Source organism: Leptonychotes weddellii, chromosome 16, assembly GCF_054177405.1.
Source record: "Leptonychotes weddellii isolate Sample4059 chromosome 16, ASM5417740v2, whole genome shotgun sequence".
Lineage (NCBI taxonomy): Eukaryota > Metazoa > Chordata > Mammalia > Carnivora > Phocidae > Leptonychotes > Leptonychotes weddellii.
The window spans coordinates 39,586,141-39,601,023 of record NC_138384.1 but is presented as its reverse complement, the minus strand read 5'-3'; the positions used below and the strand labels follow the sequence as shown (position 1 = coordinate 39,601,023).

General features: G+C 47.0%; 1 protein-coding gene across 1 annotated transcript; it reads left to right on the top strand.

Moving 5' to 3' along the window:
• Positions 1 to 1,339: 1,339 nt before the first annotated feature.
• Positions 1,340 to 14,002, top strand: WDR87 (WD repeat domain 87). The gene is made up of 5 exons (XM_031019986.2): positions 1,340 to 1,414; positions 2,291 to 2,458; positions 2,857 to 5,732; positions 6,184 to 6,455; positions 6,818 to 14,002. The coding sequence occupies exons 1-5, from the start codon at positions 1,340 to 1,342 to the stop codon at positions 12,202 to 12,204; spliced, it is 8,778 nt and encodes a 2,925-aa protein (XP_030875846.2). The 3' UTR covers positions 12,205 to 14,002.
• The last annotated feature ends 881 nt before the right edge of the window (positions 14,003 to 14,883 follow it).

Sequence of the window (14,883 nt, the reverse complement as noted above, 5' to 3'; positions counted from 1 at the left end):
GGCCTCCACTGCCCTCTGCTGGCCAGACTATAAATTTAGCTGTCATGTTTCCAAAGCAACTGAAAAGTACAAAGTACAGCTTGGAGAGAAACAAATATTTGAGAACCAGACCAGCCTAAAAACAGCAATCTTAATTGTTTGTCCCTTCAGAGTATACTTAAAAAGGAATTCACAGGAATTATTTTATTTGATCTTTGCAACAATCCTGTGAAGTAGGCAAGGCTGGCATTTTCATTTTACAAATGAAGAAAACAAGCCCATCGTCAGACCAATGACAGACTCCCCGACAGAGGGGGGCTTATTAAAAGTAGGATTCCCAATCCAAGAAGGAAAAATAGAGGTTTGTCCTCATGAAGGCCAAAGAGAAAGGAATGGGGAAGAGGATGATGCACAGCAGATGCATCATGAGTGAGAGAGCTACTTGATTCCAAAAGCCTGGAAAGGCCTGCAAAGCCAGAGGGCTGGATCCTTTCTCCAGCGATGCAAGGTGGGGTCGACTCTTAGTCCTGGGGGCCCCCTCATTTCAATTTACAATTTCAGTAGTCAGACTTGAATGTCCATAGAATCATCTAGGGAATTTGTTAGAAGTGAAGGTCCCTGGGTCCCACTGCCACGGTTCTGCTTCAGTCGGTCCAGGACGGTACCTGGGGATCTATATTTTAAGACAGACTCCTTCCCTAGGAATCCCAGTGCATGAGATCCAACGACCACACTCTGGGAACTCCCAAGTCCTTGCAAAATGCTCTCTTGACACACCACCAGCAGCAAAGAAATGTTACTTACCTGCGACCATATTCCTTTCTAGCCCCCCTCCATGCTTCCTTCGCCCATAATATCCTACAGGGTTATGACAGCCAATGTTAAGATTCAATCCTCAACTCTTTTATTCACCCTCCCCAAGTCTCAATTTCCTAATCTATAAAATGGGGTCATACTGGGGCACCTGGGTGGCTCAGATGGTTAAGCCTCTGCCTTTGGCTCAGGTCATGATCCCAGGGTCCTGGGATCGAGCCCCGCATCGGGCTCCCTGCTCCGCGGGGTGTCTGCTTCTCCCCCTCCTTCCTGCTTGAGCTCTCTCTATCTCTGTCTCTCTCAAATAAATAAATAAAATATTAAAATGGGGTCATACCTACCTCACTGGGCCTCACTGAGGGTTAAATGAGATGTGTCTTATGGATAGTTCCTGATGTTCAAAAAATGTTCAATACACATGAGTTCATGGATCTTGACTTCTGAGTCCTAGTTCCTCAAAAAGTAGTAACAGCTAAGCTGGACTCTCTTGGATTCCCACAGGTTTTTAAGCAACGGTCCTGAGGTGGACCAGGGAATAATCAAGGTGATGTCTTCCACCAGACTCATTCCCCTGTGGAAGGATTTTAAATACTTGGTAAATGACATCATACATAAAAGCAAGGTAATACATATGTAGGACATAAACGTGTTATTGGCCTCTATCTATTTTAATTGTTATGAGCACTTCAAAGAAGCATAGATTTTCCAGGGAAGCAGAAAGCAGGCACAGTAGACCATAAGACAGTTGTCCCCTTTGTAGGAAGTGGGCCGTTCATTTCCAAATGAGCCTAGGGATCTCTTGCAAGTACATTTTGATAGTGGAAGGTGAACACTTTGGAGCATTGTCAGAGGAACCAACCCTTTGGGGAGACAGATTTTTCTAAAAGAGAAGGGAGAAGGCACCAGAAAGAACATTTGCCGACCTCGGTTTTGCTCTGGTTGGCTTTGTGTAAACTATCCCAGGCGAATGTGTCATAGCATACGCTCTATCACTGTGGAATAATACATATTGCATATATATTATCTTCCTCTGTCATGTTTAAAGGCCAGGCAGGGTGTTCATGTCTTACCTTTGTGCACTTTTAAGCCTTAAGAACTTAAAGTTGCACTGACTTTTGTCACACTCTGTTACATTTCATGTAGGTCCGCGGTGGTGCACTGGGTAAAGTGTTAAATATGTCTTTCATGACATCTGTACCTTGTAGACAGAAGGGGGAGTGTTAGCGAACGGGTATGTTGGGAAGAACATCTGTTTTCCCCTGTGCTCACACCATGAAATTTGCCCATTTAGGCCCTATAGGGGTTTGGTTCTCTCCTGTGTCGGGCATTGTTACTTGCTTGTGAAGTGTAGGTGTCCTACAGGTGACAAGTCGTGCATGTGTGGGTGTAACAGGCATGAGGCATGACCTTGGGAATGGCTTCAGTTGTGGCTTGTGTGAGAATATATTTAGTGCACATGTGTCCTGGTCTCTTCGTTTCATGCCATGCCTCTCCCCAGCAAACATCAGAAGACCCGAAGAATGAAGTGGTTGTGCTGAGTGACCAGTCCCAGATACTGTTCAGAGAGTCTCGCCATCCGCAAAATATGCCACTTATATGCTATTACTTCAGTGATGCCAACTTCTTTGCCTCCCTCTCTTGGGTGACAAGCACCAAAGAAATACAGGTAGAACTGCCTCGCCTTTCTTCTCCTTCTTAGCTCATCCGACAGGGGCCGTGCCCACGTAAGCTCTCACCCCAGACTGACAAAGGGAGATCTACCTCTTGAATGAAAATGACCTAGATCTAGGATTCGCCCCCTCCTCCCTTCTTCAATTACAGTCTCTCCTTGAATAGGTTTTCTGGTTCCCTTAAAATAGGCCAAGGTTAGGGAAAGGGTCCCAGGCTTCCTGCTTCTACGTATTTCCAATTCCCATAACCGGGGCGGGGGGAGGGAGGGTGGTAAAAACACTCGAGAGTCTTCCACGTCCTCCTCATCACAAGCACAGGGGAAAGGAGCTGCATATTCTGCCCTTTCCTCTTCAACTATCTTTCCTAGGCAGTGTCCCTCTTACTCTCTTGTAGGCTGTAGTATGGATGAAGAGCAAAACTGAGGACATGGTCGAGAAGAGAACATTCTCCATGACTGAACGACTGCCGCCCATCCAGTCCATGGTCCACACAGGTTCCTTTCATATCCTCGTGGCCTACTGTGGTGACCTGATCCTGCGGCTCTTTGGGGACCACTTCCGGTCATTCAAACCCCTGGGTATAGTGCCCTGCCGCTTTAACATCAACTGCCTCTGCTATGACCCGGAAATGAAAATGCTTCTGTCGGGCATCCTGGGGGCAGTGGTCACCTGGATCATCGAGAGGAGCGGCAAGGGCCTCCAAGTAGCCCACATGGTCCCCATGCCTGGAGATCAGCTTGTCCAGGACATCAGGCTGAACGGCCCCAATGGCTCCCTCCTCGCGCTATGTGAGACGGTGGTGAGGGTCCTTGAGCGCCAGGGCCACGGCCAGCTAGGAGAGGTTCAGAGGTTCATGTCCACCACCAGCGGCTCCTCTATCACCTGCTGCTTCACCTGTTTCGACCAGGGCTTTCTCTATGCCGGAAATAAGACTGGGGAAATCCAAGTATGGAGCCTTGTCCGGGGAAACTCTCTCCACAGTTTCAAGGCCCATTCCTCATCGGTGACCTGTATCCGCAGCCGGCCAGAAGCCCACACCCTGCTAACGGCTGGCAAGGAAGGCCTGATCAAGGAGTGGAACCTGACTTTGGGGAACCTGCTGCGGCGGCTAGAACTTGGCGAGGAACTGTATGAACTCGAGTTTATCGACAACACTACTTTCTTCTGCCAAACTACGCATACTTTCTCCTTGCGCCGTCTGCCTTGCTTCTACAGCCTGTTCAGCGTCTGTGGCTCTGCTCCCCAGCAGCTGCGTCGGGTCCGCTGCGGTGATAACTGGTTCCGGATCCTGTGCACTACTGAGGATGGCTTATTGCGCTTTGTGTCCCCACTCACAGGGGATCTTCTGGTCCTCACCTGGCCCTTCACGATCCTAGACCGGGCTGTGGACTGGGCCTATGACCCAGAAAAAGAGGAGCTCTTCGTAGCGACGGGCAATGCAGAGGTGCTGGTGTTTGACACGACCCGCTGCCCTTGCCCAGCCAAGTATCTCTTGTGCCCCTCACCAAATTCTCAAGACTGGGTACAATGCCTGGCTTATGGGCATTTCCACCTGGGCCGGGGTCTACAAGGACTCATGTTCTCTGGACACCAGAGTGGTGTGATAAGAGTGCTTTCCCAGAACTACTGTGCCAGGATAGAGAAGTTCATGCACTTTGGAGCTATCCTGGCACTCTCTACACTACCTGGAGGGCTTTTTGGTAGCCGAGAAAACTCTCTGCTCTGCTCCTATGGAATGGATGACTATGTACACCTATCAGAAGCCGTGCTCGAGGGGAGGAAAGTACATTTGAAGCCCCTCGCCAGCATTCTCAGCAGCTGTCACCTAAGACACCTGATACTCTTACCCACGTCTGTGGGCGCTATCACGGAGACTAACTGTCTGCGTCTCTGGAAGTTCCATGATTTTCTGTCCTCTGAGTCAAAAGAAGACTCAATGTTTATAGAGACATTGCCTCTGCACCAGTGTACCATCACATCCTTTGATGTCTGCCTGTCCTTGAGCCTTTTTGTCACAGGTGGTATTGATGGGTCTGTCCGGGTCTGGAACTTCCATGGCAGACTTATAGCCATGCTGGACTCATCGCTGCACTTTGGCCCACTCTGCTTTGCAAATGACCGGGGTGACTTGCTTGTGTCTTTTAATCAGAGTCTTTATCTGGTGTCCTGTCTAAAACTGCTTCACCCAACCCTGCTGGCTCGCCTTTCCTTTATAAGCATGACAGATGAAGTGCTAGAGGCCCCTAAGCCTTTCACACCAAGCTTCTTCCTCTCCTTTGAGACCATGTTTGTGCCCAAGTATATCTACCTTGGAAAAGGGCAACAGGAATTAGTCGGTCTAGAGAAACTTGTCAATAAGCGGGCCATTGCCTTTGATCATACAGTGCCACACGTCATAGAGGAAGATGAGCAAGGGAGTCCCATGTTACTGCCTGCCTTCAGACACGGTTTCTTGTATAAAGAAGAAACTGATGGGATGGAGGTGGGCAAACCTCCCCATTACGTGGTTCCTCCCCAACTACAGTTGACTGCCTGGGATGGACTCAGCCCCTACCAAATATTGCGATGCTACTTTGGTCATGGGCGGAAATGGTTCTTGGCTCCTGACGGCTACATCCCCAACTCAGTGATTCGTGCCCGTCTTTGGCCAGAGGGCAGTCCGATATACCTACAGTGCAACCTGCATTCACCTGTGTGGGAAATGGATTGGGACAAGTCCCAACAATTCTTCTTCTGGCATAGTAGGGTAAAATCTCTAAGTGATGCAGGAGAATATTCACAGGAGAAGGAGGATGAAGACTTCATAGAAATGAGATTCTCCAAGGATGTAACCTACAGTGTCCTTACAGACTCAGCAAACCGTAGTTGGCTGGGGAAAAAGATGAGTGAAATAGCTATTAATAGCCTGGTGGAGACAATCCTCAACATTATGATCCACGCTTCTCCACTGAAGTACCAATGCTGTATTGGTGCACTGGGGCAAATCTTTGCCTCTTATGAGGTGTCTTCATCCCTGCGCTCTGAAACAGCCCATCGTCTACTGGATGATACCACCAATTCCAACCCGCTGATCCGAGAGCTAGCCTGGGAAGGGCTGAAGCATCTAGGAATGATTACTCACCTCTTTGCCATGCCCCTGGCCCAAGGATTGATGGACAAGGACCAAAAAGTGAGGAGTAAGGCCCTGAGCCTCATGGCTGACACCGGAATCCACTCTAAGTCCTCACTCTTAAACCTGATCCAGCACCGAGAGACCTTCCGGGAGATGCAGTAAGTTCTTTGTGCCTTCCGCAATTCTTGACTAGCCTCTAATTTTCTTCTTCCTTTCCCTTCCTTCACTAGCTCTTCATACCTGTCCATTAACTCTTCCTGTCCTTTTTCTTTTTCATAGTCTTTTTCCATTCCTAGACTGTCCTGACAATCCTGACTGCTCATTCCTGTCTCCATTTTTTCTCTTGCTCCTGTCTGTCCCTTAACTCTTGAGTTCCCCTTTTCATTCTTTTCTCCTACCTCTTCAGTCCCCATACAAACCACTCCATTCATTGCCTCCTTGGCTTTCTAGACTTCCTCTTTCTTCTTGGCCATCCTTTACCTCAACGTACACTGTCTCTGTTGGCCACTGTGCCAAGCCCCCCTGCCTGTTCCACAGCAGTTCCTTCCTTCTCGTTCTCCCTGTTGTCCCTGATTCACCATGGTCTTTCCTCTCCCTTGACTTTCATAGGCAGGAAATGATTGGGGAGGAATCCCTAGACCATCTGTTGGGGATGCGGGCCACAGATCTCCAAATCCTTCATACTCAAGTGGAGCAGCGATTGAATGAAAACCTGACCTTGTCAGAGGGACAGGAAAAGCCTGCTTTCTCTTTAGAGGTCTCAAGGATTTCTGAAAGTATATCCCTTTCCAAGCAACCTGATGTAATTCCTGGAGAATCTAAAGCTGCCATCAAGTCCGGCAAAGGCCAAAGACAGGGCCGAGCGGGGGGCAAAAAGCATGGTATGTATGGGGTGATCTGGTTCATGCCTCAGGGTCCCCAAGAGGCAATATAGTTAGGGCTAACATGGGTCAAGAGATATCAACCAGGTAGGACCAGAGACAAGTAGACAGATCTTTTCACAGAAACTTCCTAGGAAGAATCTACCCAAACTCAGGGGGACTCCAATGCTTATCTCCATAGGATTTGGAAGGGGCGAGCACTGGAATAAAGTAAGGAGAATCCTTTTTTTTTTTTAAAGGCCTCGGCCCCCTCTGTTGCTACTACTTTGACAGCAATTCCTCTTACTCATACCATTAGTGGGAAAGATGTGACTTAAGCCTCCCATGCCTTCCTTATCTCCATCTCCTGATCTTCCCTGCAGTCCGAAAATTGTGGCGGGCCCTCAAGAAGATAAAAGAGGCTGGCAAAGAGCCAGGTCCCATAGAGGGTGAAATTGACCAGAGGGAAGCTGCACCAGTTTTGGTGGAGGATACAGCCGCCCATTCTAGAATGTCTTCAACCATCAGTGTGTTAAAGATTTCAAAAGATGGTGAACAACAACCTCCAGAGAAAGACACCTCAAAGGACCAGTTTGCACTGACCCTGAAGATGCTGAGGAAAATACATGACAGAAAAGGTAAGAAAAGAACAGTTCAGAAACCCAAAAAGAGGCACAAGAAGACAAAAGAAGCTGAAGTTACAACTGAGGAATCTCTGTCTGCTGTAAAGGAAGAACCAGTTGTGAAGCAGCTGAAAGCCAAAGGGCGGGGTGCCACTGGAGCGCCCGGCCGCAAGACCATCCCTGAAGATAGCTCATCATGGCGGGATGATCTGTGTCGTCTTATGACCCTTAGAATATCTGGTTCCCAAACAAAAATGTCAGAAGCTCTAAACATGGAGCTAGTGGCCACGGCTCAGGAAGTGCTGGCAGATCAACAGCCCAGTTGGGAACTTTTTCAGGAGATCTGCCCCTTGTTGGAGAAAAAAAGTGAGGTTCTGCTTGAGGACCTCAACTGGGATATAGCCTGGCCAGAGGAGAAACCGATTTTTATTCATGAAGGGGCAATTAGAGATGACATAATGACCATCAGAAGGGAGGACGAGATACCAGAGGAGCAAGAGCAAGAGCAAGTGCAAAAGGAAGAGGACATGCCATACTTGCAGGAAACCCAGGTGATTCCCAAAAAAGGCAAGAAAAAGAAAGCTATCTTTTTAGGACCCAGTGGCCTCACCAAGGGAAAACGAATATCGAAGAAAGAAGAGAAGAAATCCTTTACGAAGCCCTTTAAGCAAGAGAGGAAAGAAGTTCAGCAGGAAATAAAAGCGGATAAAAAAGAGACAGTGAGCAAAAGAGAGAGGGATGTGAGTCAGGCAGTAGAGGAAGTGGCCAAACCAGAGGAGGAAGTAGTTAAGCAAGAAGAAAGGCCAGTTATGGATGAGAGGAAGCTGTCTTGGCAGGAGTGGAAGAAGTCCTGGGATGAGTGGAAACAGGCCCAGGGTGAGACGAAGATATCCTGGGATGAATGGAAGAAAGCCTGGGACAAGAAGCATCTTGAGGAAGAGGAGAAACAACAAACGGATGAAAGGAAGCCACTCCCAGAGGAGGAAAAGCTGGATGTGGACAAGAAGAAGCTGAGATGGGATGAGTGGTTAGAGTTCTGGGAACAGACAGCGGCCAGGTCCAGAGAGGAACACAAGGATGAGGAGGAATTGACCCTGGAGGGAGAAGAATTGTCTCAGGAATGGGGAGAAGAAGAACAAGAAGAGCTGATGACAAAAGAGCAGAGACAGATCCAAAAAGAATATAATCAGGCCTGGATGGAGAGGAAACGAGCCCAGGCTGAAAGGAAACGAGCCCAAGAAGAAAGGAAGCTGGCCCAAGAAGAACAGAAGCTAGCACAGGAAGAGAGAAAACTGGCCCAGGAAGAGAGAAAACTGGCCAGGGAATATGGGAAACTGGCTCAGAGAGACAGGACAATGGTCCAGTCAGAGAGGAAGTTTGTCCACAATGAGGAAAAATTGGCCAAAAGAGAGGAGAAGTTAAGCCAAGAAGCAGAGAAATTGGCCCAGAAAAGGAAGAAACTGGCCAAGCAGTTTGAGGAAATGGCTCGAGAAGAAGAGAAAATAGCAAAGAAAGGAGGGAAGCTGGCTGAGGTAAAAAAGATACTGGCCCAGAAATTGGAAAAACTGACCCAGAAGGAGCAAGAGCTGGCATTGCAAGAAAAGGAACTAGCCCAGGAATTGGAGGAGCTGATGTGGGAAGAGGAGGAACTGGCTTGGAAAGAAGAGGAACTGATTCAGGAATTGAAGGATCTGGCTGAGGAAGAGGAGGGACTGGCTCAGGAAGATAAGACACTGGCCTGGCAAGAGCAGAAACTGATTAAAGAAGAGAAAACACTGACCCTGGAAGAAGAACTGCTGATCCAGGAAGAGAAGAAACTGGCCCACGACAAGGAGAAACTGCCCGAGGAAGAGGAAAAGCTTGCCCAGAAAAGGAAGAAACTGATGGAGAACAAGTTAAAACTGGCCCAGGAAAAAGAAAAATTGGCCCAGGACAAAGAGAAACTCACAAAGAACAAGAAGATCCTAGACTGGAGGGAGAAGTCTCTGGCTCAGGAGAGGGAGAATCTGCTTCAGGAGAAAGTGAAATTGGCTCAGAGGAAAGAGAACTTCCTCCAGGTCAAAGAAAACCTTGCGCAGAACAAAAATAAATTAGTCCAAGCAAAGGAGAAACTGGATGTGTACAAGAAGAAACTTGCTCAGGTAGAGAAGAAGCTGATGGAAGAAAAGGAAAAACTTTCCCAGAAGAAGAAAAACCTGGACGAGGCAGAGAAAAAGCTGACCCAATTAGAGGAAAGTCTGGCTCAGAAGCAGCACAATCTAGCCCAGGACAAGATGGAATTAGCTATGGAGAAGAGGGCAGTATTTCAAGAACTGAAAATGCTCAGAGGAGAGTGGGATGGTGCCAAGGAAGAAAAGGCACTGGGCACAGAAATGAAGAAACTGGCCCAGGAGAAAGTCAGGCTGTCTGAGGAAAAGGAAATTCTCTCTGCAGGAGAGACTGAAGAAACCTTAAAACAGGTAAGACTGACTAAAAATGAACTAGAACTAATCAAGAGGAAATTGTCACTAGAGGAGAAGATACTGAGGTATGAAGATAGGATACTGGCAACAGAGCAAAGGGACATTGCCAAAGGAAAACTGGAATTTACCAGAGGAGGGAGAGTGTATGCGCAGGAAGAAAGGAAGCTAGCCAAAGTAGTAAGGAAGTTGATTAAAGAAAAGGAGGGCACTTCCAAGGCATCAAAAGTAAGCAGCAAAGTCTTAAAGGCACTTCAAGAGCTTACCAAAGAAGAAATGAAACTGACCCAGGAAGAAATAGAGATGACAAAGATGAAGAGGAACTTCTTTGTTAAGGAAAGGAGATTGAGCAAGGAAAAAAATAAACTTGATGCCAAAGAGTGGGATTTTTCTGAGGAACAACCAGAAGTAACCAAAGATGAGAAGAAACTGGCTAAGAAGCAGAGAAAACTGGCCAAGGAAATGAAAAGAATGATAAAGAAAGAGAAAAAAATAACTGAGGAAGAAAGCAGATTGGCTAGACAACAGAGAGAAGTCATACAGGAAGAAGAAGAGGAAGGACTAACAAAGGATGAAGAGGTAATACCACTGCTTAAACAAAGGTTGAGAAAGAGAAAAAAGCTAAAGACAGTTGATACACCACAGGAAAAGCTTCCCAGTCAAGAGGAAAGTAGAGAGAGCCTTTCTGAAGAAATGGAAAGCTTATTAGACCAAGTAGAGCGAGAGAGTTTGTCTGAGGAAGAGGAGGAGGAAGAGGAGGAGGAGGAGGAAGAGGAAGAAGGGAAGGTGGTGGAGGAGGTAGAGGTGGAAGAGAGGAGAAAGGAGAAGGAGAAAGAGAAGAAGAAGAAGGAAGAGAAAGAGAAGAAGGAGAAGAAGAAAAAGAAGAAGGTGCAGGAGGGGGAGGAGAAGGAGGAGGAGGAGGAAGGGGAGGAGGAGGAAGTGTTTGAAGAGGAGGAGAAGGAAAGCATCAGTGAGGAAGAGTCAGAAAGTCTGAGTGAGGAAGAGTCAGAAAGTCTGAGTGAGGAAGAGTCAGAAAGTCTGAGTGAGAAAGAAAAGGGGAAAAGCTCACTGAAAAAAGAGGCAGACAAGAAAAAAGAGATCTTTAAAAAAGAAAAATTATTTAAGTCACAAGCAGAAAGAGAAAAGGACCAAAGAAGAGAAATAATCCCTTCTATTGGAAAAAGAATCCCTGATATCAAAGACAGTGATATACAACTAAAAGTTCTGAAAGTCCCTTCCAAGAAAGTGATCTCAATAGCTCTGGGCAGGCAAGAGACAATACCAGTGCCAGTGTCTACGAAACAAGTATCCTGGGAAGAAAGGGCCAGAGCACTTGAGGCATCCAGGGTACTTCCAGAGTCAAGGTTTATGGAAAGACAAGAACTGTTGAAGAAATATAAGCCCAAACCTCTACAACTTTCGGATACAGTTTTGGAGTCCCCAGAGCAAGACTTAAAGACTCCAAATATACCTCACATATTGAGGAAGACCATGGAAGCTCACAAACTCCAAGGTGAACCACTAGAGCCCAAGTGGCAGTGGATTTTGCAGCAGCATCCAGCTCTGATGAGAAAGACTGAGGTACCTGTGCCCCAAATCTGGGCCAAGGAAATAGGTGCTCAGGTAGTACTCTCAGATATAGAGTGGATCCGCCATGTCCTAGAACGGATGGAGGCAGGAGAACAGCTTTCTAGGGATAGTTTCCACAGATTGTGCCAGCTTCTCAAAGACCTCACCTCAAAGGGAAATTTAGAGTGGCTACATTTGGCCCAACTTGAAGCCATTGTGTACCGTCACAAGCAGGTCCTGGAATCACGAAGTGCACATATCTCAAAACCCAATAAGGAGCCCATGGGTCCAAAGTACCTGAGAGTGATCCCACCTATAAAAGGAAAGGAAAGCTGGTTAAAACCTTTCACTGTCCCCACACAAGAGTCCCCATTAGGTACCAAAGGGATTCCAACCCCAAAGGGTGTAAATTGGCACCTTCTAGAAGAGCCTTACAGGAGTGCATGGGCAGAGCAGATATCCACTGCTCTCAAGGAGATGGAGGTGCAACACTTTCATCCTGCCACAGGAGACAGTTTCACAGGTGCCCAGGCCTCTGTGGAAAAACAAACCCTTGCACTGATGTTTCAAAAGGACTTCTGGGCTTTTAAGGACAAAGGCAGGTTTCCCAGATTGCCCAAGCTGGAGAAGAAGGCACAGGCCATCTCTAAGAAAAAGGAAGAGGTGCCTCTTTGGGAGACATTTGTGGCACTGTACCATGTCTTGCGGATGTTGCAGCAACGATATGCAAAAGACAGTGCTGCTTGGATGGAACAGTTCTACCAGCTCATGGACCTGTACCAACTTAAGTCACCCCGAATCCAGAAGCTGCTACAGGAGCTGTTACTGAGAGATGAACGCCAATCCCAAGAGATCACCTATGAGGCGGCCCTAAAGGCCATGGAGCTGGTTCCGGGGGAGCGCTTGTTCTACCACCTGTTTTGTGGTGGCTCTCAAAACCCTAAAGGTCCTCTGGAGTTCCAGGAGGTGGTGTCCCTCCCAGGTCAGAATAATGTCCGTACCATGAATCCTATGGGCATTGCTCAATACGGGATCTTAGAACTCGCCTGGAAGAGCCTGCCCCAAGCCGATATTCACCTCACCAAGGAAATGCCCCACATCATTGCGCCCACCCCCTAATTTGGGACTGACTAGAGGTCAGGACTTTTCATTCCCACCTGGAGGAAGGCCTTGTCACCCTAATCTAGACCCTTATCCCTAGGGCCCACACAGAGGTAGGGCCAGGCCAAAGCCCTTTCCCTACCTAGCTCCAGAAACCAGCTTCCATATATGGAATAAAGAGGAGGTTCTCATTTGCAGCATCCCTGTAATGTGTCCCTCTTCCTCAAACATTGCTTCTCCAGAAAGGTAGCGAGGGAGACCAGATATATACTCCTGAGAGTGGGAAAACATCCCAAAAGCCAGCGGGTGCTCACCCTCTGGAGGCCTTCAGGCAGAAGAGTCTTTCCTTGTCCTCTTCCTTCCTTGCCTCCCCTCATCCTCCCCTAAAGACTATAGGAAGGAAAGCACCTGGCACAAAAATGAATGAATATTTGGCATTAATATAAGAGTCACTGACATAGTAGAAAGAAAATGGGACTTTAGAATCAGAAGACCTGGCATAGTTCTTGGAGGTTCACAGTGGAGGCAGACTCTATTTCCCTGTTCATAGCTCTGCATGCTGATGACTGGAGTCCCAAACAGCAGGTGTTGAGGGGACCGTGAGAGTATCTCATGAGTCCCTTCCCTCTAGCAATGAAGAAGACAAAAGTTAAAGGGAAGGGGTAGTAAAGTGGAGGAAGTTGTCCTTGCCAGTAACTGTGTTCCTTCCCTGATCTCCTCTCCCCACCATGGAAACTTCAGAGTTGCCTTTCTCCAGGTAAGCTGAGCCTTCCATCAGATTCTAACAAGTAGCCCATCTATGCCATTTGCCACCCCTCATCGTGACGTCTCCTTTGTTATTCTATTCCCTCTTCCTGAGTTTGGTTTTGTGGGAGAAGCCAGGGATAGAGGGCAAGAGAACATTCTGAGAAGTTGGAGTCACCTCAGAGGCCAAGCAGTACAGGCCCACGTGGAGGGTTCAAGAGCTATGGGCTGGGGACAGGAAGCGTCAAAAAGGATGACTGACCCAACTAGCCAGGCAAGGCAGCGGAAATAAGGATGGCCCAGCTGGCTCTCTCAGCCTTAACTGAAATAATTTCTCCTTTCTGGCCTTTGTCTATGTCAAAAAGGACAGTGCACAAATTACAAATATCAGGCATGAAAGAGGCATGAACATCACTACAGACCCTACAGGCATTAAAAGGATAACGACTGTATACTATGGATAACTCTATGCCCATAGTTTTGACAATAGATGAAATGGACAAATTCCTTGAAACTCCCAGAAAGGAAATAGCAATACCCATCTAACTCATTTTGCAGGATATCAGTGGGTTCCCTGGTCAAAAATAAGATACCGTGACCAAAAACAAAACAAAATAAAAACCACAAAAACAGTCTAGCTTTTGTAGCCCTGGGGTCCTAGAATCAGGAATTCTATGGATGGCTCTTCAGGAAGCCTCAAAACCTCGGTACTGGCTGTGACACCCTAGATATCCTCTTGTCTTTGCCAGAATGGCAGAGAACAGAACTTGTTTGTATACTCTTTTTATTATGAAAAATTTCAATCACGTAGAACAGTATTTTTTTTAAGATTTTATTTATTTGACAGAGAGAGAGACAGCGAGAGAGAGAACACAAGCAGGGGGAGTGTGAGAGGGAGAAGCAGGCTTCCCGCTGAGCAGAGAGCCCGATGTGGGGCTCAATCCCAGGACCCTGGGATCATGACCTGAGCCGAAGGCAGATGCTTAACAACTGAGCCACTCAGGTGCCCCAAAAGTAGAACAGTATTAAAACAAACCACCAGATCCCCTTCTCCTAGATTTAATTGTAAACATCTTGCAAAAAATTGCTTCATGTTTTTTTCTTTGTATTTTTTTTTTAAGATTTTGTTTATTTGTCAGAGAGAGAAAGGAGAGAGAGCACAAGCAGGGGGAGCAGCAGGCAGAGGGAGAAGCAGGCTCCCTGAGGAGCAAGGAGCCCAATGTGGGACTCCATCCCAGGACCTGGGATCATGACCTGAGCCGAAGGCAGATGCTTAACCAACTGAGTCACCCAGTGGTCCCTTTTCTTTGTATTTTTTTTAAAAAGATTCTTTATTTCGCAGAGATAGACATAGCGAGAGAGAGAACACAAGCAGGGGGAGTGAGAAAGGGAGAAGCAGGCTTCCCGCTGAGCAGGGAGCCCGATGTGGGACTCGATCCCAGGACCCTGGGATCATGACCTGAGCCAAAGGCAGACGCTTAACGACTGAGCCACCCAGGCACCCCTTTTCTTTGTATTTTAAAATGAATCCCAGACATCCTATTTCAATCCTAAATATTTTGATACTCATCTCTAAAAAAAACCAATTTTCTTACATAATGATCTCACATCTAACAAAATTAATAATTCCTTAATGTCATCCAATACTCTATGTAAATTTCCCTGGTTGTCCCCAAAATATCCTTTTACAGTTTGTTTGAATCAGAATTCAAACAAGGTCTACATACTGCATTTGACTGTTAGACTTCCTAAGACTCTTTTAACCTTAAGCATTTATATTCTCCTTTCCCCAGTTTTTTATACCATTGATTTGTTGAAGACACTGAATCAGTTATCCTGTAGATATCTCCTTGTTTTGGATTTTCTGATAGAGCAGAGGTTTGCAACCTGAGATCTGGATGTGCTCGAAGGTCTACAAACTCCTGAAATTAGATGAGAAAGAATGTACTAGGG